Source organism: Thamnophis elegans, chromosome 4 (assembly GCF_009769535.1).
Source record: "Thamnophis elegans isolate rThaEle1 chromosome 4, rThaEle1.pri, whole genome shotgun sequence".
Classification (NCBI taxonomy): Eukaryota; Metazoa; Chordata; class Lepidosauria; order Squamata; family Colubridae; genus Thamnophis; species Thamnophis elegans.
This window is the reverse complement of record NC_045544.1, coordinates 76,020,625-76,043,930: the sequence shown is the minus strand read 5'-3', so window position 1 is coordinate 76,043,930 and position 23,306 is coordinate 76,020,625. Positions and strand designations below refer to the sequence as shown.

The window sequence follows — 23,306 nt, the reverse complement described above, 5'->3', positions numbered from 1 at the left end:
TGATGTTCCAAAGGGAGGGAAAGGAACAAGGCCCTTCTGGGTCCCACCAGATTTACCTCCTTAGATGACGGGATTCGCAACATTCCTTGCTTCCCCACTCTAAATACCAGCAACAGCACAGACAGACATTGATGTTTGGTCCAACATTCAGGAACTATGGCAGGTGAAGGCAGTGAATTTGCAATAACTGTTCTGATTAGAGCTGCCAAGCAAAAATGCACTTGGTTACACACACACACACACACACACACTCCTAGTAAACTTGACTGCTTTTTAACAAAATGTACTTATTCTCAATTCATGTTATGTACTGCTAGGCAACTTCCACCACACATGGCATTTCCACAATACATTGAGGCTTGCCAAGTTAAGCTACCTTCCTGGGGCTATATGGATTCCTTCACCCCATTGCTTACAAAATACCTTTTGTAATAGCATCTGTGTTGACACAGTGGCTAAAAGCGGAAAATGGGAAGTAACTAGCAAGATAGGTGAGCCAATAGTTCCAGCCAGTAAAAAAAATGGATCACTCACAAACCCTATAAAATGATAATCCTGTACTGAAAAGAAAATGCCACTCCATCTTCATTTTGAGCAATGACCAACAAAACAGACAACAGCCTGAATTACAACAAAATTCTTTATCCATTTCAATGTCTTTGTTCTGGTAATAGATAGAAGTGTTGGACTCATTTTATTTGCTGAGGATACATGCAATGTGCATGACTAAATTCATCTAATCAAGTATCTCATGATATAAAAGATGTCCATATATATTCTAAAAAAAGAGCTGGCACAAGACTATTTAAGGATACTGATTAAGCTGAAGAAAGCTATCATGGATTTAAAACAGGAAAACATTTTCTTTCTGGGCAAAGTAGATGTGATCCATATGAGCCATTATTGGAAGAAAATCTATTTACAGCAAGCAAAAATGTACTGCTGAATCCTGACATGTTGGAATAATTACTGACTTCTTGAAATTTTTCTTTTGAGGTAGAAGCAAAAGAAATGCTCTTTTTAGAGTACAAATCACCTAAAAATAAAAATTTTGGAGAAACATTCCAGATGCAGAACACAGAATGACTTTAAATTATAAGAAGGCAGGTTGGACTAGAGTATTACAGGTGGGCTTTCCTTAATTAGATGTTTAAATCTCTCCCAAATACTTTAATTTTGGATTCCTGCACTGAGCAGATAGTTGAGCTCGGCGGCTTAGGGTGTCCTATTCCAACTCAATTCTTTTTTCTTTTTGCAGTTAATCTTAGCATTTGCTTTTCTATCACAAACGTGGCTAGCGTAATGCGTTCAAAAACACACCACCTAGTGGTAATAAAGGACCTAAACTGAAATATAGCATCGAGATACTCCTCTGATCCCGCTTACTTTCACCAAAGTCCTCAATCGCACGAGGGAGCCAAAACGTGCTCCTAACTCGAGAGGTTAATCGAGCATTAAACCACCTCCGTTAGCTTACAGAAGCACCCGATGGCATGCTGGGATTTGTAGTTTTCATCAAGAGAACGACTGTCGCCTGAAGTACTTTTGTCACTTATCCCTCTACGTCATTCTTTCCTTTTTCAGGCCTAACGCTTTCCAACGTGGTCTCCTCGCAGGGGCAAAAAAGAAAAAGAAAAGAAAAGAAATTCTTTGTATGGCTGTCCTGGGCTATGCCTGCTAGAATATTCCTGGTGCGCGTCGAACCTGACTTTTTTTAACCCTCGGAGACAAAGGCAAGAATTTTCTGAAACTGACACGTTCTAATCAAGCGAAGGGAGGGAAAACCGGCAAGTTTAGAACACGCCGAGCGCAACCTTTTTAAACCAGGCGTTTGCTTGGGCAACCTTTCAAACGCAGGTGAGAGGTCAGACATGGGGGGAGAGGGGGCTTTCCTTGTCTCCGCCCTCCCCCCCTCCTCTGATATGCCAACCCAGCAGCGTTCCGCGGCGTAGCAGCTGCGCAGGAGGTGGGTGAAGGCGGTGGGGGGGGGACTTGGGGGGGTGCAGCCAGGAGAGGGGGTGATGGAACCCCCTCCGCCGCCCCCCCCCGCCTTTGCAGGGAAGGGGAACAGAGAAGACCTACTTCTGAATACAAGCACTGTATAAGATAGTGAGGTTGCGTGGAACTGGGGTGGCGGCTTAATTTGGGGTTATCGTAGATGGAAAAAAAAAAGAGCCGGAATTTGGTGGGTCTCTCGTAATAGAAGGCGCCCAGATTTCGCCCCTTATTCGGGGGAGGGAGGGAGGAGACACTGGAGGAAAAGGCTCATCCCACTTGGAGTCGGTTAGATTCATTGAATCTTTTTTTCTCTCTCCCTCCCCCATAATTATTTGCAGGCTCCAGAGTTTAGTTTTCCTTTTCCTTTTGTGTTCATTCTGAAGCCCCAGGATGGAGTTGGAACTCATGGAGAATGACATTTTAGAGTCACTTGAAGACCTCGGGTGAGTACAAGAAATATGTGTATAGAGATAGATAGATAGATAGATAGATAGATAGATAGATAGATAGATAGATAGATAGATAGATAGATAGATAGATAGATAGATAGATGATAGATCTTTTTTTATTCTTCCATAAAACCATTTTTGTTTTGTTTTTTAGCATGCTCTCCTCTTGGGCTGATCACAATGTCTTCTGAAGATAATTCTCTTTTTCCTGGCACTTAATTCCCATGGCTGATTCTCCTCTATTCAATTAATTTTAATTACTGGCTCTTCTTTGAAATGTCTTTTGTTATGGGGTGGGGGGGTGGGAGATTTATCAGTTGATCTTTCAGTTGGTTTTTTAAACAAAATTTGCATCATATACAGGAAGATCCACTCCTTTCATTCCAGTTAATGATCTTGGAATACCTGATGGTAACTGAAGTCAAATTAGAATGGAACTAATCTAGATGGAAGATAGCTAGGAACTCCTTCTACGGAAGGGCAAAATAAGTATATTTATGATGGTGGAGGAGGATATCAGAATATGCAGTTGTTGCCCAATATGCCCAAGAGAGAAGAGTACATATGTTTAATCTGTCTAGTATTATAATATTATAATAAATCTTCGCAGAGAAAATCCAGAAACCTAAATAACTCTAGGATTGATTTCTTGTGATCACAGCATCTGTTTTAGTAATATTTAAAGTAAATATTCCTGAAGGCTTTAATCTTAGACTATTGAAAATAGTAAAATGGTAATCTGTGATACAAATGTAATACTTTTGAGTCCTGTAGAAAATATGATAGTGTATGTACTTTTCTGCAGAAGATGTACACTTTAGAACTTGTAAGTAAACAAATATCTACAAAAGATTCAACAATGTGCAGAAGATTATTCTATGCAGGATAGAGAGGTGCATCTATAGCATCAGAATGGTAGGTAGGACCAGTTGATTGAAGCTCTACCTCCTGTCATGTGCATCCAGTGCATACAATACAGGTTGAAAAGAGTGAGGTGTAAATCAGTCACACTCACCAATTTGGAATGCTTCTGATAGCGAGCTGATGTGAGCAATATGCTGCAAAAATGTCTAGATCAGCTTTCCTAGCATAATGTCTTCCAGATTTATGAGAACTACGTCCAGGCACCAATCAAACTGAGGAAGGTTGGACTGATAGACTCCTCCAAGGTTCTCAAGTTATGATCACTTGTTCAACTATTTCAAATTATAACAGCTCTGAATGAGGGGGACTTAAAGCTGATCTGTGAAGTTGCAGCCATCACAGAATCTCTATGATTGTGATCTGCATGCTTGATACCCAGCTTGCAATTATGACATTGCAGTGAGCCATGGTAAAGTGATCGCCTTTTGCAAATTTCACTGTCTGCTTCCACAAGGAAATCAATGGGGAAATGGGCAAGGAAAGTTGCATATCACTTCCATAAGTCACTCCTGCCACTTTCTCCTGAGGAGACTCCCACTACAGAGTATGAGATTGCAGAGGCCCGTGCTCTGTAGCACCCTCCTCATCTGCCCATGATCTTAGTACACAACCTCAGCAACCCCACCCATTGGCCTGCAACCTCAGCACCCGTGCTTCCCACTGCCTGCGCGTAGCTATCATCTTGCCCCTGCCCGCATCACTGGTCCCTGGTCCCCAGTCCCTCATGCTCCTTACCTCTCTGTGACTCTTCTTTCTTCCTGCTTAACGATCTGTGCATCCCTGGGATTATGATGGCAAGTCTGACTGCTGGGATTGCCTAGCTAAGGTGTAGAGTCATGTGATGGCATACTTTATGACTGCATCCCTAGTGATCACAGTCCTGGTCCCAAATGCTGGCGCAATCCAAGGGCTATCTTTGTTGCAATTTCTGTTATTATATATACAATGAATTGAGTATCATATACATTGCAGAAGGGATTTGAGATATCATCATTTGTTTTGTTTATTAGTTACAAAGGTCCATTGTTAGAAGATGGAGCTCTGACCCTGGCAGCTTCTGGTGGAGCCACTTCCCCTGAATATACCAAACTCTGTGCTTGGTTGGTTTCAGAGTTGAGACTGTTTTGCAAACTAGAGGAAAATGTACAAGCAACTAACAGTGAGTAATCAGCATCATTTATACAGTTGTGTCATTCTTACTACTCTTGACATTTATTATGTATCTTCTTCAGTATGAATGTAACTGTTTTTGTACCTTTGTGATGAAATAACTATTAAGCACTGCAGCTAATAAGAATAGTTCCGTTTATGTGCATATATTTATTAAGAATAACCAAAAAATGTTAGCTTACTATTGAAATTCCTTTCCCCCCCCTCCTTGCTCACAATGCATTCTAGTTTTTAATTTTATTGGAAAACTTTATTATTTGTGTTTTCAAGAAAAGTGGTGCAATTTAAACTTCATTAATCAATGTTGACTATTTGAACATTTAATGAGAGAGATATTCTAATAACCTAAATATGTCTGTGTCTTAAGGTCCAAGTGAAGCAGATGAGTTCCAGCTTGAAATTAGTGGGTTACTAGGTGAAATGAATTGTCCTTATACAACACTAACATCAGGAGACGTCACCAAGCGCCTTCTCAATCAAAAAAACTGCCTCCTGCTCCTCAGTAAGTTAAATGAAACTTCACAAAACAGTAAAAAATGAAGAAAATAATTATAGAATTAGTATAGTATTCTGTTGATCAGAAAAGTCAGCAGTTCGGCAGTTCGAATCCCTAGCACCGCGTAACGGAGAGTGAGCTCCTGTTACTTGTCCCAGCTTTTGCCAGCCTAGCAGTTTGAAAGCATGTAAAAATGCAAGTAGAAAACTAGGAAACACCTTTGGTGGGAAGGTAACAGCGTTCCATGCGCCTTCAGCATGTAGTCATGCTGGCCACATGACCACAGAGATGTCTTCAGATAGTGCTGGCTCTTCGGCTTTGAAACGGAGATAAGCACCGCCCCCTAGAGTCGGGATTGACTAGCACATATGTGCAAGGGGAACCTTTACCTTTATAGTATTCTGCAAATGGTGATAACCACTCAGCCACGTTTGATTTTTAGAATCACAGGAAGGGATTAATGATAATTGCAGAGACTGAATTTGAAGATGCTGGAGCACCAGCTTCAAGTCCTATTGGTAATGTATGCATGGAATACTGTAGTAGATTAATTTTTTTGACAGTCCTGCTTGTGCTGTTGTTAATTGAGCTTGATTCCTTTGGTCTGTAGATACAAGACATGTTCATCAATGTTTTGCTATTCTATTGCGTGGGAACCTAGATTTATACCTTGCTGGAAAAGAAATAATTTAGTACTAAGATTTTATACTATCATAATTTGTTAGTTGCTCTTATTCATAAGATGGAATAGCATTAACCAAGAATATTTGAGTACCACTGCCATATCCCAAGTAAATCAGAAGTCATGTAGCTACAGTATTGGTTGTTGAATCAAGATAAGCACATTTTCCCTTGCTTGTTATGAATAAAATTTGCTGGCAAGATGATCTGCTTTGACAGTTAAAAGAAATTCACAGGTGATGTTATGAAACAGAAGGTTTTTCTGCAAGGTTGACTGTTTAGTCATCATTTTGATGGTTTAAAATATAAACTGTTCTTGAATGCAAATTTGTATGGTTGGTTTATGAAAAATACATGAAAATAAATTCCCATTGTAGTTATGTGATCTACACTTTGTTTAATTTTCCTTAAAATTATATGAATAATGCCATGTTCTGACTCAATAATCAATTCTTCTCTGCTCTCTAGCCAGGGTGGTTACTAGCTATGGGTTTATCTTTAGGTCATCCTATTTAAGGCTGTTCTTTTATTTAATCATTTCTCACAATGTAGCGTGTAAAATTATATTCTTGGCTTAAAATAAGCAATCATTTTAAAAATGAATTCTGCTGTACTGAATGGTTAACTTTTCATCTTTCAGCATACCTCATCTCAGAATTAGAAGCTGCTAGAATGCTGTATGTGAATGCTCCCCCCCAAAAAGCTCAGGAAGGTACTGGTAGTGAAGTATTTCAGGAATTAAAAGGCATATGCATTGCTTTAGGCATGTCAAAGCCCCCAGCCAACATAACAATGCTCCAGTTCTTCAGTGGAATAGAAAAAAAGGTAAGAACTAAAGGTTTGAAGATACATTAAGTTCCTAGTCCATAGGCAGTGATTACGGCATATTAATTCTAGAAAGGTAATTAAAATAGGCACAAAGTAAGCCGCCTTGGGAATCGGAATAGCTATGGCAATTGTAGCAATATTACCAAAAAGATCATCTTTCTATAATTATTTTGGGTGGCTCATTTTAACCATCAAAAAAGACCCTTTAGAAATTATCCCACTGTATGCCCAATTTGGCTTGTAGAATATGGTGTTCAGGTGTTATGAATAAACTGTTATTTCTTCATAATTATCAGCAACATGAACAATATGAAAAAGAAAAAAATCTTAGTTTTAAGACATTCAGTTATTTCAGCTAAAGCAGGAGTCTCTCACATTTCTCCCCCAGAATTGCTTGAAATAAGTTATAAATGTTCTTGAACTGAGGTTTTTCTGTGAATTTTAAAGTATATTATTGATGTAAACAACAATAACACATGATCCCTTGGTCCCTCTACAAGTTCCAAAATCCATAGATAATGCCAACCAAAATGGTACAAACATTGAGCTCTTAAAAAATCATCCAGTTTGGTATTGATGACCAGATTTCATATTGTACTTAAGATTGCTGGAATGAAGAAGCTATTACCCATTTTTGAATACTATATCTTTTCCCTTGAATATGAAGTTTTGCTGTGCTACATGATGTGTTAACAATGGTACTGACATGCTGTGGATTTTATATCATTCTTTTTACTTTATTTTAAATTTATTTTTTAAAACATTGCAACAGATACCTATTCTTTTTTCAAGACTATACCTGTATTGTACCATGCAATTGTTATAAATATATAATGTTGCATAGAATTATTTAAAATATAGAAGCAGTTTCATTTGTAAGCAGAGTGAGAAGGTAATTCCTTCTCTGCTCCTGCAGTCCACCATTCTTCTCAAAATAGTGGAAGATTGGGTGATCATCTGGAATAATTGTTGGGAGAGCAATGGAGTTGAAAAGATAAGATGTCCTTGAGCAGACCTTGTCCTGTATTATGTTGATTATACATAGATCTGAAAGACACATTTGAACATCTGCATATTTATGCTTTTTGTCTATATAATCCACTAATACCATTTATTTTGTTACAGTTAAAAGAAACATTAGCAAAGGTCCCTTCAAATCATGTAGGAAAACCTTTATTGTCGAAACCCTTGGGTCCAGTCCATTGGGTAAGGATTTGCTTATAAATCTCACTACTGGTATTAATTCTATTCATTGGCACTGGTGCTGTACTTAATCCATATTAAAATAACAAAGCATGTGCATTTTTTTAAATTGACATGTTATAGTCAGCATTCCTGAGGGAGGAGTTGGGGATATAACAGCTAGTAAGGGTACTATATGTTATGGAATATTATTATTATTATTATTTAACTTCTCTGTTGTTTAAATTCTGGTTAACTGCCCAGAATCATGTACATGTGTATGAATATTATTTCCCATAATAATACATTGAATCAAACAACAGGTTGAATTCAGTTAATGGCACTGAAGTGTTATAGTTTTTTTTATCAAGTGCATCATTATTCAAATAATATTTTCATTTTTTCTATCTAAGAGACACATTACAAAATAAGCTAAGTGTTGGGAAAAACACTTATCTTATTTTGTAATGGGAAAAAACAGCTCGGAAAAATAATACTGATTATTGTCAGATTTAATATATAGTTTAGAACAGGGATATCTAAACTCGGCAACTTTAAGATTTATGGACTTCAACTCCCAGAATTCCCCACCCAATTCACAACTTTTAATTGCCAAAATTAGAACCTCTGGTTTAGAATCTCTAGAGCAATCCGACCCACAATAGGACACTAAGTCGACCCTCAGGCCGTTTCAGAGATGGTGAGGGACATGCCCCTGCTGCCCTGGGCCTGGCCACGCTCATCCAGTTGGTCACAACAACCAGGCCACGTCCACCCCAGACCCCCAAGGGCAACAAAATCCTGTGGCTCGCAACGGGATAGAATTTGTCATTCCAGCTCTAGAGGTTCTCTGGAGTTTGTGCCCTACTGAATCTGTTCTTCATCTATCTATCAAGAAAAACATTAATTGTAACACACACACACACACACACACACACACACAGAATCTGTTATTATGAGGATGAGTGCAATTGATACTTTTGCCTGAATGATCTCCTTTAAGATATTTGAACAAAATCCTGTAATACTAGGTTTTGAGGAAGTCCAACATATATGTGAATTTTCATTTCAGGAAAAAATTGAAGCTATTAATCAAGCCATAGCCAATGAATATGAAGTCCGGAGAAAATTATTAGTGAAACGTCTGGATGTAACTGTACAGTCATTCGGCTGGTCAGATCGAGCAAAGGTATAGTTTTCTTTCTGTAGTCATTTTTTTTTTTGAAAGTGTATTATCTGTCTGTAGTTAGAAAACTATCTGTTGTAATTAACCCCTTTCAGTCAGTTATGGGACAGAAACGGACATTGGTCTCGCTTGTCGATGATCGCTATCTCGAGAGCGAGATAGAGGTAGTGCAACCATGCTCATTCTCCTGACCTCTTGGTGGGTTTTGATACCATCAACCCTGGTACCTTTTTGGATCAGTTGCGGGAGCTGGGGCTGGACGGCACAGTTCAGAGCTGGTTTGGCTCCTTTCTCTGTGACTGGTCCCAATTGGTATTGATAGGGAGTGAGAGGTCCAGCCCTTGGTTGCTATTTTGTGGTGTGCCACAGAACTTGGTACTCTCTTCACACCATTTCAACATCTACATGAAACTTGGCGAATCATCCATCCCCATGGCTTGAGACAACTACAGTATGCTGATGACACCCAACTCTATATTTCCATTCTTGGTGACCCAAGTGATGCTGTGGCCCCTCTCTACGTTGCTTGAAAGCTGTGGGGATCTGGATGAGGGCCAGAACCCTGGTAATACCAAATGGCTTTGGGTACATGGGACTCCAGGATCCGAGACTTTGTCATCTTTGACTTTGGATGGGGTGCCACTGCCCAAGAAAGATCCGGTCTGCAACTTGGGGGTTCTCCTGGACTTGTGACTCCTGCTCAAGGAACAGGTAGCAGTCGCACCTAGGAGAACCTTTGCATAACTTCATGTTGTGCACCAGTTGCAGCCTTTCCTGGATCAGGATTTTCTGTGCTCAGTTGTTCAGTCTTCTGGGGCTTGAAGAGAATTTTGAAGCTACAACTGGTACAGAGTGCAGCAGCATGGACAGTTTTGGGGGGCCCTATAATACCACTGTTCTACAACCTGCATTGGTTACCAGTCTGCTTCCCGGTGCAATTCTAGGTATTGGTGATCATCTTTAAAGCTCTTCATGACATGGATCCAGGTTACTTGAGGGACCATCTCACCCCACTGGGATTAGCCCGTCCCACTCATGCCAGCAGAGAAGGCATGCTGCGTGTCCCGCCAACCAGATCATTCTGGCTGGTGGGGTCTAGGATAAGGATTCTCTGCTGTTGCTCCTGCCCTCTGGAACATCTACGTCTCCCCTTCTATCCTTCATTAGGGCCTAAAGACCTGGCTCTGCCACTTGACCTGGCGCCCCAATGGGGGAACAGCATAGTGGAGGTGTTTGATCAAGTACCAACAGATTCAACCTCTCCTCACCCTCCCCAAATGACTTTGATTTTAGACATATTTAGTTATTTTTATGACTGTAAGCTGCTATGCAGCCAATCAGTTTTATAGATTTAATTAATTAATTAATGGGAAGAGAAATGGCTAACCTTTTAAATACACATTAGTTTTTTCTGGCACAAATAATAAAGTGTGAGTTTAACAAATAACACAGAGTAGAATTCCCTACTTATTGTGGAGAAAATACATATACTGTGCTCTCTTTGGGCTGCATCTTGAGAAATGCCATGGTAGGCTTTGTAAAACTTTGCAACATTTTCTTTTTCTAGTAGAAGGATCTATTAAAAGAAACCATTTGGAAGTCCCCCTCTGCTGCTGGCAATAGAACCCTGTGGCTTTTCTTCCCTTTCCCTGTGAATAGGAGAAAAAAAAAGTGATGGGCAGTATTTGGAGTAGTAAAAAAAAAAGTGGGAAAGCAAATGGAAAGACCAGGGAGAGGGACAGAAGGGGCAGGAGGAAAATGCAGCAGCAGGACGGAGGAAAGTCTGGGTATTTTGGATGGGAGTGATGGGCCACCCTCAACACACCTTCCATTCCACTTTTTATTTTTTAATATATTTGAAAGGCACCAGGTTGAAAAGGGTCTGTTGAAACCGATACTCATTTTCTAGTCCTACCTATAGAATTGAAGAGTTTGAACTAGGAGCTCTTGCATACCATTGAGCTATGACTCTTCATTTTATAGTCCAATTTTTAACTTCCCTTTCTTCAGCTTGCATCTCATTCATTGTAAAACACTTTCTGCTAAACTCCTTATTCTTGTGGGAAATCCATGTATTCAGCATAAAATAATTATTGATGTGCCATAGATTCAAATTCAGGCCATATGCACAGAAGCACTTCCATAAATGGCCGCTCAAAACCTTAGACTAGGCGGGTCCAGCCCACAGGTTGCATGCAGCCCTGGACAGTTAGTAATCCAATTGTAAGCTTTTAGCATTTATCATGTGATTTACATACATTAACTATATATTTTGTATGCGGCCCAAACCAATTCTTCTTCACTCAGTGCAGCCCAGGCAAACTAAAAGGTTGGACACCCATGCCTTAGACCAGGGGAATCAAACTCAATTTCATTGTGGGCCGCATCAGGCTTGTTTTTGACCTTGGGGGAGCAGAGTGGGTGTGGCCAGGGTGGGCATGGCTAGCTCACCATCACTTGTGTTGGGGGGGGGCACCTGTGGGCACCTGTGTGCTCCATTAGAGAAAACGGGCTCCTGAGCTCTGCTTTTGGCCTCCTGCAACCCTGTGGCCTTTTCGCTGGCAGAGGCAATGTGGGCCAGTCCTTCGTTGTTTCCAGGATCTAAGCATCCTACGGACCGCATCTGGCCCCCGGGCCTTGAGTTTGATACCCCTGCCTTAGACGCTTTACAGTAAAAGTACTAATTGTTACACCCTTCTTTCCGATCCTGATCTTTTCCTGCTCACACTCATTACTGATAATAAACTTAGAAAATAACATCCATTAATAATGTCATCTGACATGTTTTTGAATGTTTTTCACGGGCGTAGATCTGGAACAGAAAGATCAAGCAGCTGTGGTTAAGTAGGATATGAGGTATGGAAAGTTGGAGGAGAAAGGAAAAATTGTCTACGTCTTCAGAATCTTACGCTTCTTTTATTTGCTGCTGGATAGATTTTTGCAAGATAGATTTTTCATTCTTTTCAGTGATTGTACCTCTTTTAAAACCAGGATGTAGGGACTACTGGTTGTCATGGAAATAAGGTTTTAAAGTAAAATGGCTATCAAGGCTGTTGACTGGGGGGGTGGTGGATTTTGAGCCCAAAACACAGCCTGAAGATGGCGAGTGAGACCTAGCTGAAACATTGCCAAGACAATCTCAATCTTACACTGGAAAAGACCCGAATACAACAAGACCAGCATACCTACACCCATGAAAATCTACACACACACACACACACACCACATACATACATACATACATACATACATACATACATACATACATATTTATACACTTCACCAATCTAAGTATGGTTTGTAAAACAAAGAAGAAACGGGGGAGGTATCAGCCATCAGGGGAGGTATCAGATGGGGGCCAGAAAGTGTATTGTTTCATTATATACTACTTCATGAGTAAATACAGCCATTGTTATAAAAACTTTTCACATGTTGTTTCAACATGTGCCTATATGCTTAATAATTGTTTAAGTGAATGTTTCATACAATTGACTCTCTTCACTTCCTCTCTCTCTGCAATAGAGCCAAACAGAGAAATTGGCAAAAGTCTATCAGCCAAAGCGTGCCATCTTATCTGCTAAATGTGTTATATCTGTTGCACACCTCTTGGCAGCTCGACAGGATTTATCAAAGATAATGAGGACTAGCAGTGGCTCTATCAGAGAAAAGACTGCATGTGCCATTAATAAGGTATCTGTTGTTCAGACTATGATTTTTTTCAATTTGTATATATCTATGTTTGTTAAGGAAATGCATTGGGAAAAAATTGTACTCACGCAAAATTTCATTGTTTTCTGTGTATATATGAACATTGAGCTTCCATCCTTTTCCTAGTTTCTTTTGCCAAAATCAATCAATCAATCCTTCCTTCCTTCCTCCCTCCCTCCCTCCCTCCCTCCCTCCCACCCTCTCTAGGATTTATGACATTATCACATCAGGACTGACTTCTGTGAACTGAAAATTATCGGTCCATAATGGCAGTTTAGTTACTTGGTTTATATTTTTATACTTGGTTGTAAAAGTAAGGTTTGAGTTCGTAATCAAAACAGTGGTCATACTTGTACTGATGTACCAGCTAGCAAGCTAGTTCATAAAAAAGTAATGTAATGCTTGATTATAGATGTACTCAGGGGTGTAAAGATGCTTGCGGTAAATCATCTGTAACAGATACCGTAGATTACATCTGACATTAGAAAGGAGTGAATGCCAGGTTTGTTCCACTGAAGGATTTATTTGATACCTTTCGAAGCTGTATACGTAGCCCAGTCTATTTTTGTACTATATCGATTAGTTTAAGGCTATTTTTCTTTCAGAGATTAAAAACATATGTAATATTATTTAGCGTTTCAGACTTAGAGCTTTGCATAACAAAACCACACTGTTTAAATTGAGCTGTATTGTAAACTCATGATTGTGATTATGATATTCTTTAAATCCTAAATGTCCCCAAATTAATTACTGTTCTGTACAAGAACAAACAACACTGTGGCTTGACAATTTGGTTGGATTGTTTGAAGAGAGTCATAATGTGGCCAAAGCAAAATTAGAATGTTTTGGATTTCAACTAAGACAAAATCTGGAAGGATATTATAGGGTGCTAATAGAATGAGTAGGCAAGACTGGTGGATCTTTCCTCTCCTTTTCTGCATGCCTGTATCCTAACGTATCTGATGATATTCCCATGGTATCCTTCCCTTTCTCTCCCCTTTACTTACTGCCCTTTAATTGAAGCATAGTATATTCAACAAGCTAGTCTGTGCCTGGAACAGTTTGGCTATAGAATATTTTCCACAGGCTTATAATCTTTCTCTTTGGAAGCTTCTTTTCCCTTGCTAAATCATCAGTTGTATTTTTCATTGTAATGTTTTATTCCCCCCTCCCCCTTACATGGACTCAAACTTACATAGTAGTTTTTTTTTTTAAAAGAAAATGATATATTGGCATACTTTTGCATTTACTTTTCCGCCATATTGGTTCTGTTTCCTTTTAGGTGCTTATGGGCCGAGTGCCTGACCGAGGTGGGAGACCCAATGAAATCGAGCCACCTCCACCTGAGATGCCACCATGGCAGAAAAGGCAAGATGGTCCTCAACAGCAAGGTGGTGGGGGCAGAGGTGGAAGAGGTGGCTATGAGTCATCGTATGGAGGACGTGGAGGCTATGACCAAGGGAGTCATGACCGAGGCGGCCGAGGAGGATATGACCAAGGAAGTTACGAAAGAGGAAGTCGAGGAGGGTATGACTCATCATATGGAAACCGAGGAAGTCATGAACACGGGGGTCACGAACGAGGCCGTGGACGTGGTGGCTATGACCATGGTGGCAGAGGGGGAGGAAGAGGAGGCAAACCTCAAGGTGGTTGGACCGATGGTGGAGGAAGTGGCTATCAAGATCTCTATAGGGATAATAATTACAGAGATTCTGGATTTCAAACTGGTGGCTACCATGGTGGTGGCAGTGGAGGTGGCTACCAAGGAGGTGGATATGGTGGTTACCAATCATATTCAGGAAGTGGATATCAAGGTGGAAGTGGCACCTATCAACAAGACAACAGATATCAAGATGGGCACACCGGTGATCGAGGTGGAGGTCGTGGAGGAGGGCGAGGTGGCCGCGGAGGCCGTGGCAATCGCGGTGGGCAAGGAGGTGGCTGGGGAGGAAGAGGTGCACAGAACATTAACCAGGGGGGTCAGTTTGAGCAGCATTTCCAGCAAGGGGGATATCAGTACAATCAATCTGGATTTGGACAAGGAAGACACTTCACAAGTTGAGGCTATAAAAGTTTCTCAATTGGCAGAGCTCATGTAATAGTAGTCTGCTTATTTTTTCTCTTTGACTTAATATCAGTCGACATGTCAGGCTGACCTTTCAAACTATTTGTGCTTCTGAGCATACATGAAAATATGGATACACTGCCCAAGTCTAAATGCAGTTTTCTTCTCCAGGACTCAGAACTTTAATACAGCAGCCGAGGTTCTATATCTTAAGAATAAACTGGAGATTCAGAAAGCATGGGATGTTCATGCAAGTAATATGAGAGCCAGGATGCCTATCTTTTTACATGGACTTGTTTTTCCCATGTAAATCCATCTCTTATTTATATACCATATTGGATTGCTGGCTTCAGATCTATACTGTAATGCTGCACATCTGTGTAGTTAGCTGTGCATAAGTCCAGTTAAGTCAGATGGATTTAAGCATTTTAACTATGCAAAGAATTGCAGCCTTCTTTGCTAGGTCCTGGAGTTATTATATGAGCTCTACTGCTGGTAACTTGTTCAAGTAGCCTTATTGCTCTGACTGAAGACACATGTTAAATCAAATGTCCTGACACTCATGCCATGCAAAATCATAGTTAGTCAAGCTAAGTTGTAAAGAGAGACTAGAAATAGCCCCATGCTTCCCCATATGTCCACCTTGCTCTCATCGATTACAAACCAGTTGGTCCCCTGATCAGCCTAACTTTTACTTGAAACTAGCTTGTAATGGCAGCCTGGAACCATTTTTTATGCACTAATTAAAACCACTCAACCTGAAACGCGGAATGGTTTCATTTTGTCATCTTAACTCGAGATGAAATGCCCTTCTGCTCAGTTTGTTACATTTTTCTTCACTAAAAGTTGCATTAGTGCGCCTTGCCTTTATTTTTATTTTTTGGGGTTTATTTGCAAATAGAAATATTGTCAAGCTGTGAAAGAAAATGGCTGAAGGTGTGCTCTTGTAAAAGGTGAGCAATAAAAAAAAATATCTGTTCTCCCTTTGGTTTATTGGTCCTTAGCATTACAAAAATAAATTGCTTTGTTTCTTTAGCATGAGGTGGAAGAAGCATCTTAAGACTGTAAAAAAAAAGCACTGGATTGATGGACAAAGTTCTGCACTAAACAGAATTGGAGATGGGAAGAAAATGTGGAAGAAGATGAGCAACATTCTCATCTAGCAATAACTGATTGTGCTCTGTTATTGATACTAAATTACTTCTGGCAGAGCAATTTTAGAAAGCTATGAGAATGGCAGAAGAAACACACTTAACCCACTCAATTCACTTTACAAGGGCACCAATTAATTTTTCATCCAAGTTTGTATTGCATTCTTAGATTCATCAAGCGCATTTGTTCCGCTTCTTAGTTACCAAGTATGCCGATTTTGAAGTCAAGGTGCTAAAACTCTATTGAGAATTCAGGCCACTAGATTCTGAAAATAAGATATTTATAGCTCAGTAAAATAGTTCCTAAAAGCTCTGATATTTGCAGCATAAAATAGTTCACAGTTTTAAAAATCTCCACTAGGGGCTGCTCCTGATTCACAACTAAAAAAAATTAATTCTCTAATCACTGGATTAGAGGACGGTGTTCCATATCACATGTAGAAAGTCCTGCATATATATATCTTTAATTTTTTGTGGAAACATTTTTTTAAAAAGAGGCTTCTGGGCATGATGCCAATAGTGCAAATAACATTTCAAGTAGTTTGGTATCTTGGATATCTTTGTTGAATTTCCTGAAAATTACTACCAGTTAAGATGGGTGAGGACACTGTTTCTAGAAATCTGTAAACATATTAGATGAATCAAAAACATAAGAAAGTATAACAGTGAATTAACAGCTTCTACATTGTATTGTGCATATTGACCAATAGTCAACATATAATAGGAATTACAGAACAGCTAACACAGGCGGGCAATGCGTGTGTAAGATATTTCAGTCTATATAAGAACTATGATGGCATGAAATCTTGACGGGAAGAAGTCTGCTATGTGAAAGTAACAAAAATTATGGAGCTCAATTGATCTTTAAGCAGTTTTTCAATTCTTTGTTTTGTATGTACAGGTAGTCCTTGACTTACAACCACAATTGAGCCCAAAATTTCTATTGTTAAGTGAGACATTTGTTAAGTGAGTTTTGCCTCCTTTTACAACATTTCTTGCCTTATTTGTTAAGTGAATCACTGCAGTTAAATTATTAAATTAGTAATGTGCTTGTTAAGTGAACCTGGCTTTACCCATTGAATAAAGGGATCATGTGACACCCCCCCTCTCCTGGGACACTGCAACCGTCATAAATTTGAGTCACTTGCAAAGCATCTGAATTTTGATCACATGACTATGGGGATGCTGCAAAGGTTGCAAGTGTGAAAAACGATCATGTCACTTTTATCAGTTCCGTTGTAACTTTGAACAGTCACTAAATGAAGTTGTAATTTGAGGACTACCTGTACTAAAATAAGTGGATAGCCATCTGTCTGAAATGGTATAGGGTTTCCTGCCTAGGCAGGGGGTTGGACTAGAAGACCTCCAAGGTCCCTTCCAACTCTGCTATTGTATTGTATTGTAATTAGGATCTACACCCACCTCCCATCCCCTGTGTTGAGTTTGTCTGTCATTGACTGCACTTTCTTGATAACATCATAGAAAGGCTCTACTGGGGGCTTTCTTTGACTTCCTGGTCTAGCCAACAGAACACCCAATATTTTAGGTCCAACATGATTTGTAACGTATGTTAAAATAAGGTAACCATAATTGAACTCTTTGGCACAAGGGCAACAAAATATATCAATTGTACATTTTTTGTATCTTAGGGAATTTCCAAAGATATAGAAAGTGGATGTTAATTGGTACCTGGCCAATTAGAAGTGAGATATAGATACACATATAAAAAGCTTCTCCTTAAGCAGAATTGATCATTTTATGTGCTTCTTCTATTCCTAACCCCCTCCGGTGTGAACTATGTAGTAATACATACGCGTCCTTATCTGGATCCAAAATAAGTCACTGATTTGTAGGAAAAGGTACTTATTCTGCCTGCAATAAATGTGTTTTTCCTCCTCAGGGATGGTATAATTTGCAAGAAAAAAAAATGTATATGCCTGCCTAAATGATGTATGATAATCTGTCAGCCAAGAGATGGTGAAAAAATGAAATTGAAAACTAGTTATTTAAGCACAAAGGCTAGTCTCATTTTTCCTCTTAGGAACAGCTAAAATAATTGGAAGATACAAAACATCTAATTTTTAAATCTCAGTAGAGTTAGCACCAGAATACTATACTGTAGTTGCTTGCAAATAATGCAAAAAAAATATATTGAATTTTTAAAAATGGATAAATCTTATGGATGATTTTAAGGCCAGCACTACGGTTTCCGAATTAAAGCCTTTTCTGGGAATTTGTTGGAAGTAGTATCAGATATTACCGAGAAATAGAATCTGCTAAATATTAATTTTTTAAAAAGGTTCCCTTATATCTTGCAACATAGAATAAGTAATGAACTGAAATCACTCCAGTGATTTGGATTTAAATCGGCAGATTTCCATACAATTTTACATTTACAATTTTATGATTTCAGAAGACAAATAAATACCTTTGTGGCCATATCATAGAATAATACCATTGTGGGAAGATTCTGTGGGACCTACGCTAGCCTACAAGATAATGAATGTTTCAAGCAGATGCACAATTTTAGCTAGTCTCTTTCAAAGTTATAGCACTGAGCAAGATGAGACATCACAATGTTACTGAATCTCTAGGTAAGGATACTAATTCTATCGACTCTTGACTTTCATCTAATGTTCTGTATATTATAAAGCATTTGCTATTTATAAAATCCAGTGTTTATTTCCAGTTTGCTAAAAGATGTGAAAACCAACAAAACCGCTCCATGAAACCATGAAATTAAACATAATACATGTTTACATCATTCTAGGAAACAGTGAAAGACCAACTTTTACTCTCAGACTTCTTCAGCTTGGTGCTGTCCAGGTGTAGTTGGCTCTTAGCCATGCTGGGGACGATGGGAATTGTGAACTGCACTTGGCAGATATTAAGATTGAAGAAAGCTAGGCTAAATTACATCCCCTGAATTCCACAATCTTTGTATGTCAAGTATATAATTTGATTTCACCCAGTTCCGTGAACTATGTAGCAAGCACACATTGTGGATTATTACAAATTGAATATAAAAATTTAGATAGCTTCATACTTGTGTTGAGAAATAATACTTTTTAAAGAAAGCCCTCAACCTAATGATTCTAATATGTGAATGCAGCCACTGGGGAATCTGAATCCTTAGTTCCAGATAGAAAATCAGCTTTCAGTTGTTGATGGGGGATGCCTCAGAATGTGGAAGGTTGACAAAATTTGAATCCAGGAATTTTGGTAACTGACACGTCTATAAGCCCATATGATTTTGGTAGTGATGGTTTTAGTAGTGATACTAAGTGTAGATTCAGAGCCAGGATTCTCTGCTGGTAACAGAAATGTGGAAGTTCTGCAGTTATAATGTTCCTTTGTTTTCCATCAGTGCAAGATTGATCAAATTACTTTTGTGAGAAAATAAATAGTGTACTCTTGTCATTAAGCAACTGTCACCAATGATAAAATCTGATGAATGTAACATTGGTATGAAGTTCAGCCATATCCAGGCTATTTGTAAAATATCACACTGTTTTCTTGAACTATCTTCCGACAGCAGATTTTCTGCAGCAGATCAACAAGCCTATAATAAATCAGAAGAAATAATTCTCAGTGTTTTGTTTAGAGGAGATTGATATACATATTTCGGGAGGAAGACACAAAATCAATAGTATCACCAGGCTACCATTCAACATGCAAGGATTCTGTGCTTTAATCTGCCTGCATTGTATACTAATATTTATTTGCTGCTATGGATAAGAATATGGCTTATCTATTCTCTTTGGCATGCTGATTTTCTGTCAGCAGGAAGCTTTTAACATATGCAGCCATTTAGTCTGAAATGGTAAACTGCATTAGGTAGCTTTTATTGTACTATTTATTTCAGTATAATTTATAAGGCTGCTTCACTCCATAGTGATTCTTGGCAACATATGACACTGAAAACAGCACGAAAATAGTATATTAGAAACAATATAATTGGACAAAGTAATGAAACATCCCCATACATTTTCAGTGGTCTCATTTTGATGTTAAAACAGGTGGGGTAAGAATGTTGAGCCCTGTGGCATCCCATATTCTAAGAGCTTTAGGCACAAACTTTTCCCTCCAGGCAACACCATAGCAACCAACCACGGACAAAGGAGAACTACCACAATATGGCCCCCACTGTCAGTTCCCACAGGCTATCAAGTATTAATTATTCCTTCTTGGCTCCACTAGTGATCATCAACAATTACCACCACTGTTATCTCACCGATATGCCCCAGTGTGAAAAGTAGTTGAGAAGGGTTTAGATACTCTGATCCCTCCAGGATCATGAGAAGCCCCAGCTTGACTGACTACAGTATTCAACCATCTTTTCTACAAAAAAATGGTTGGAAACTGGATAAAAATTATTCTGGACTGTTGAATCCAGCAGTGATTTTCTGAGGAGAGGGCACACACCACCTCTTTCAAAGACAGGCTCAACCCTCACTTCTTCATTGAGACTGACACTAGACATTAAATAACCTTGAAAGTAATCATTTTTATCTCAAGTATTGAATTCTAAATATAAAATTTCTTCACAGTATACATTACAGTGTCCAATCTCAAATACATTGTCATAATAGGGAGGATATATACCTAATTCCATAAATATATTACTTCAGCTAATGGAAAAAAGTTCTTGAAGATATGCAATAGTCTTTGTTGGTGACTATTTCACTTACTTAGTTATTAAATTTATATGCTGCACAGATATATATGCCATGCCTACATATATATCATTTGCCCTGTTGTTTACACTTGCAAAAATGGCATGTTAAAAATTATAGTATACTGGTTGATAACCTGGCGTTGCCTGGGTATTTATTTCTAGGAGGAAAATGTCTGTACCAAATGTAATTTCTAATGTTGGATTTTCCCCCTTACCAGAGGGAGCCTCCTTGTGGAGTACTGTGAAGCCGTTACCATGGCAGCTCCAATGCTCTGTACAGTAGAAGCCATTTTAAGGCACAAAAGGCTGTATCTTAACAAAACACACACACCGAGGGGTGTCTTACCCCCACAGTATTTGTTTCCAGAGATAAGTCATCTGTGTACCAAGTTTGGTTGAAATTGCTCAAGGAGTTCCAGAGTTATGCTAGAACACACACACATGCTGGTCTTGTTCTATTCGGGTCTTTTCCCGTGTAAGATTTTATATATATTATTTATATATGCAATCAATATTTTATTGATTGCATGTAATATTATATCTATATTGGACCTCTGAAAAGTATAAGCATGCATATGTACTCAATACTTGGTTTGGGCCACTTTTGCGGCAATTACTGCCTCAATGCGGCGTGGATGAGAGCAACTTTTTGATGAGAGCAACTTTTGCATCTCATTTGGAAACCAAGGACCCAGAGTATGGAGGAAGAATGGAGAGGCCAATCCAGCACAGTAATCCCACGGTCATTGAACCAGGTTTTGGTGCTTTTGGCAAAAGTTGCTCTCATCAGAAAAGAGGACTTTGGACCATTGAGCAACAGGACTTTGGACCACTGTGCTTCATTAAGTCCAGGGTCAACACAGCCGTCTACCGGGATATTTTGGAGCACTTCATGCTTCCTTCTGGAGACGAGCTTTATGGGGATGCTGACTTCATTTTCCAGCTGCCCACACTGCCAAAAGCACCAAAACCTGGTTCAATGACCGTGGGATTACTGTGCTTGATTGGCCAGCAAACTCGCCTGACCTGAACCCCATAGAGAATCTATGGGGCATTGCCAAGAGAAAGATGAGAGACATGAGACCGAACAATGCAGAAGAGCTGAAGGCTGCTATTGAAGCATCCTGGTCTTCCATCACCTCAGCAGTGCCACAGGATGATAGTTTCCATGCCACGCCACATTGAGGCAGTAATTGCCACAAAAGAGGCCCAAACCAAGTACTGAGTACATATGCATGCTTATACTTTTCAGAGGTCCGATATTGTTCTATGTACAATCCTTGTTTTATTGATTGCATGTAATATTCTAATTTTCTAAGATGGTGGATTTGGGGTTTTCATGAGCTGTAAGCCATAATCATCACAATTATGACAAATCACGGCTTGCACTATCTTGCTTTGCATGTAATGAGTATATATTAGTTTTACCTTTTAAGTTGCATTACTGAAATAAATGAATTTTTGCACAATATTTTAATTTTTTGAGTTTCACCTGTATATATATGTGTGTGTGTGTGTGTGTGTGTGTATAGAGAGATAGCTAGTTAGAGAGAGAAAGAGAGAGAAAGAGAGGGAGAGAGAAGAGTTTTAAGAATTTTATACTACAAACCTTGACTTCCTGTCTTTCTAGGAGAGTTTCTGTTCCATTTTGATCCATCACACGCACTGTTGTGTCCCTGTTGACTGGAATGTTAGACTTTTCATTCTCCCATTTTGCAAAACCTTTATTTTTTCCAGATTTACCATGGAATCTAGATTTCATTTTGGGGAAAGTATGTGATCCTGCATCACCCCAACCTGGTTCATTCCACAGTGGTTCTGTCTGAGTTGCTTGACTTGTGGTTACCCGCTGGAGATGAACTGAAATCTTCTGAGAGCAGCCGGTTACAAGTGTGATTGCTCTGCTATCAAGATCCTGATTTCGTGGCCTTACAGTGGGGAATTTAAATACTTCATCTTGTACTGAAATATAACAAAGTGCAAATCATTTAAGTCAATGTAAAATACAAATATGAAACAAACCAGATAGCAAATTAGTTTCAGATAGGAAAAATGAAAACATCTCTAATTTGAAGTCTTCTGGAAAGTATATACCGCAAGTGTAATTCACACAATTTTTCTTTAAGGAATACATACACATTTCACATTCCACAATTTTGACAGAATTAAACATTGTTTTAGTTCTGTCCATCATACTGGTAAATCAGAAAAGTTTTAATTACTTCCGCTATCTGGTTTATTCTAGAAGTGTGAGATTACAACTCTCAACATGACAAAACCTACAATAAATACTCCTAGACTAGAGTATAAAGCATAGACCTGGGGAAGGCTGACCTACAATAACTAATAATTAAATGTGTGACATTTGGTACATAAATCAAGAAACCTCCAAGTTGTCACCTTAAAATCAAACACTTAAACTCCTAGTAAGCAAATAATCCTACCAATTTCTTCAAGACCAGCTAATCTCAGTTAATAATTTTACAAAGAAAATCTTCCTTTCAAAACCTTAAATGCCGTATTTTTTAGAGTATAAGACACACCTTTTCCCCACATGGATGATTGAGAATCTCCATAGACATTTGCCAAGGAAATGCATTCTGCAGCAATATGTAAGTCATTTTTAAGAAACTCTTCTGCAGACCTTAAATGTCTGAACAGATACATATTAAGATAGTTTGACTCTCTCAGGGACTTCTTAATAATGTAAACCTTTCAAAGTTAAAGCCAGTGTTTTAAACCATCATTTCTTTGACCTTTCCAAAAAGAGATCTCTTCACACATCAGATA

General features: G+C 38.9%; 2 protein-coding genes across 6 annotated transcripts in view; one reads left to right on the top strand and one right to left on the bottom strand.

Moving 5' to 3' along the window:
* Positions 1 to 1,588: 1,588 nt before the first annotated feature.
* FAM98A (family with sequence similarity 98 member A) lies at positions 1,589 to 15,666 on the top strand. 4 transcript variants are annotated; one of them, XM_032216189.1, is made up of 9 exons: positions 1,589 to 1,733; positions 2,337 to 2,441; positions 4,382 to 4,530; positions 4,909 to 5,043; positions 6,359 to 6,543; positions 7,672 to 7,752; positions 8,801 to 8,917; positions 12,437 to 12,604; positions 13,905 to 15,666. In XM_032216189.1, the coding sequence occupies exons 2-9, from the start codon at positions 2,389 to 2,391 to the stop codon at positions 14,682 to 14,684; spliced, it is 1,668 nt and encodes a 555-aa protein (XP_032072080.1). In that variant the 5' UTR covers positions 1,589 to 1,733; positions 2,337 to 2,388; the 3' UTR covers positions 14,685 to 15,666. The 4 variants fall into 4 exon arrangements, with proteins under 4 accessions (XP_032072080.1, XP_032072081.1, XP_032072078.1 ...); XM_032216190.1 differs by lacking the exon at positions 1,589 to 1,733 and adding an exon at positions 1,765 to 1,857; XM_032216187.1 differs by lacking the exon at positions 1,589 to 1,733 and adding an exon at positions 1,893 to 1,966.
* A 2,832-nt stretch (positions 15,667 to 18,498) lies between these two features.
* Positions 18,499 to 23,306, bottom strand: part of RASGRP3 (RAS guanyl releasing protein 3) — a 75,212-nt gene continuing 70,404 nt past the window's right edge. For both annotated transcript variants that reach the window (XM_032216813.1, XM_032216814.1), the window contains exons 16-17: positions 22,126 to 22,478; positions 18,499 to 19,400 (exon numbers count right to left, since the gene is read on the bottom strand). In XM_032216813.1, coding sequence (XP_032072704.1) covers positions 19,392 to 19,400; positions 22,126 to 22,478 — 362 coding nt within the window. In that variant the 3' untranslated portion in view covers positions 18,499 to 19,391. The remainder of the gene's footprint in view (positions 19,401 to 22,125; positions 22,479 to 23,306) is intronic.

Bases quoted from the DNA above. Each gene is read 5' to 3' on its own strand.
- FAM98A (XM_032216189.1), top strand. From the start codon at position 2,389: ATGGAGTTGGAACTCATGGAGAATGACATTTTAGAGTCACTTGAAGAC. The intron at 2,442-4,381 runs GTGAGTACAAGA...TTTGTTTATTAG, and splicing joins GAGTCACTTGAAGACCTCGG to TTACAAAGGTCCATTGTTAG. The intron at 12,605-13,904 runs GTATCTGTTGTT...GTTTCCTTTTAG, and splicing joins CTGCATGTGCCATTAATAAG to GTGCTTATGGGCCGAGTGCC.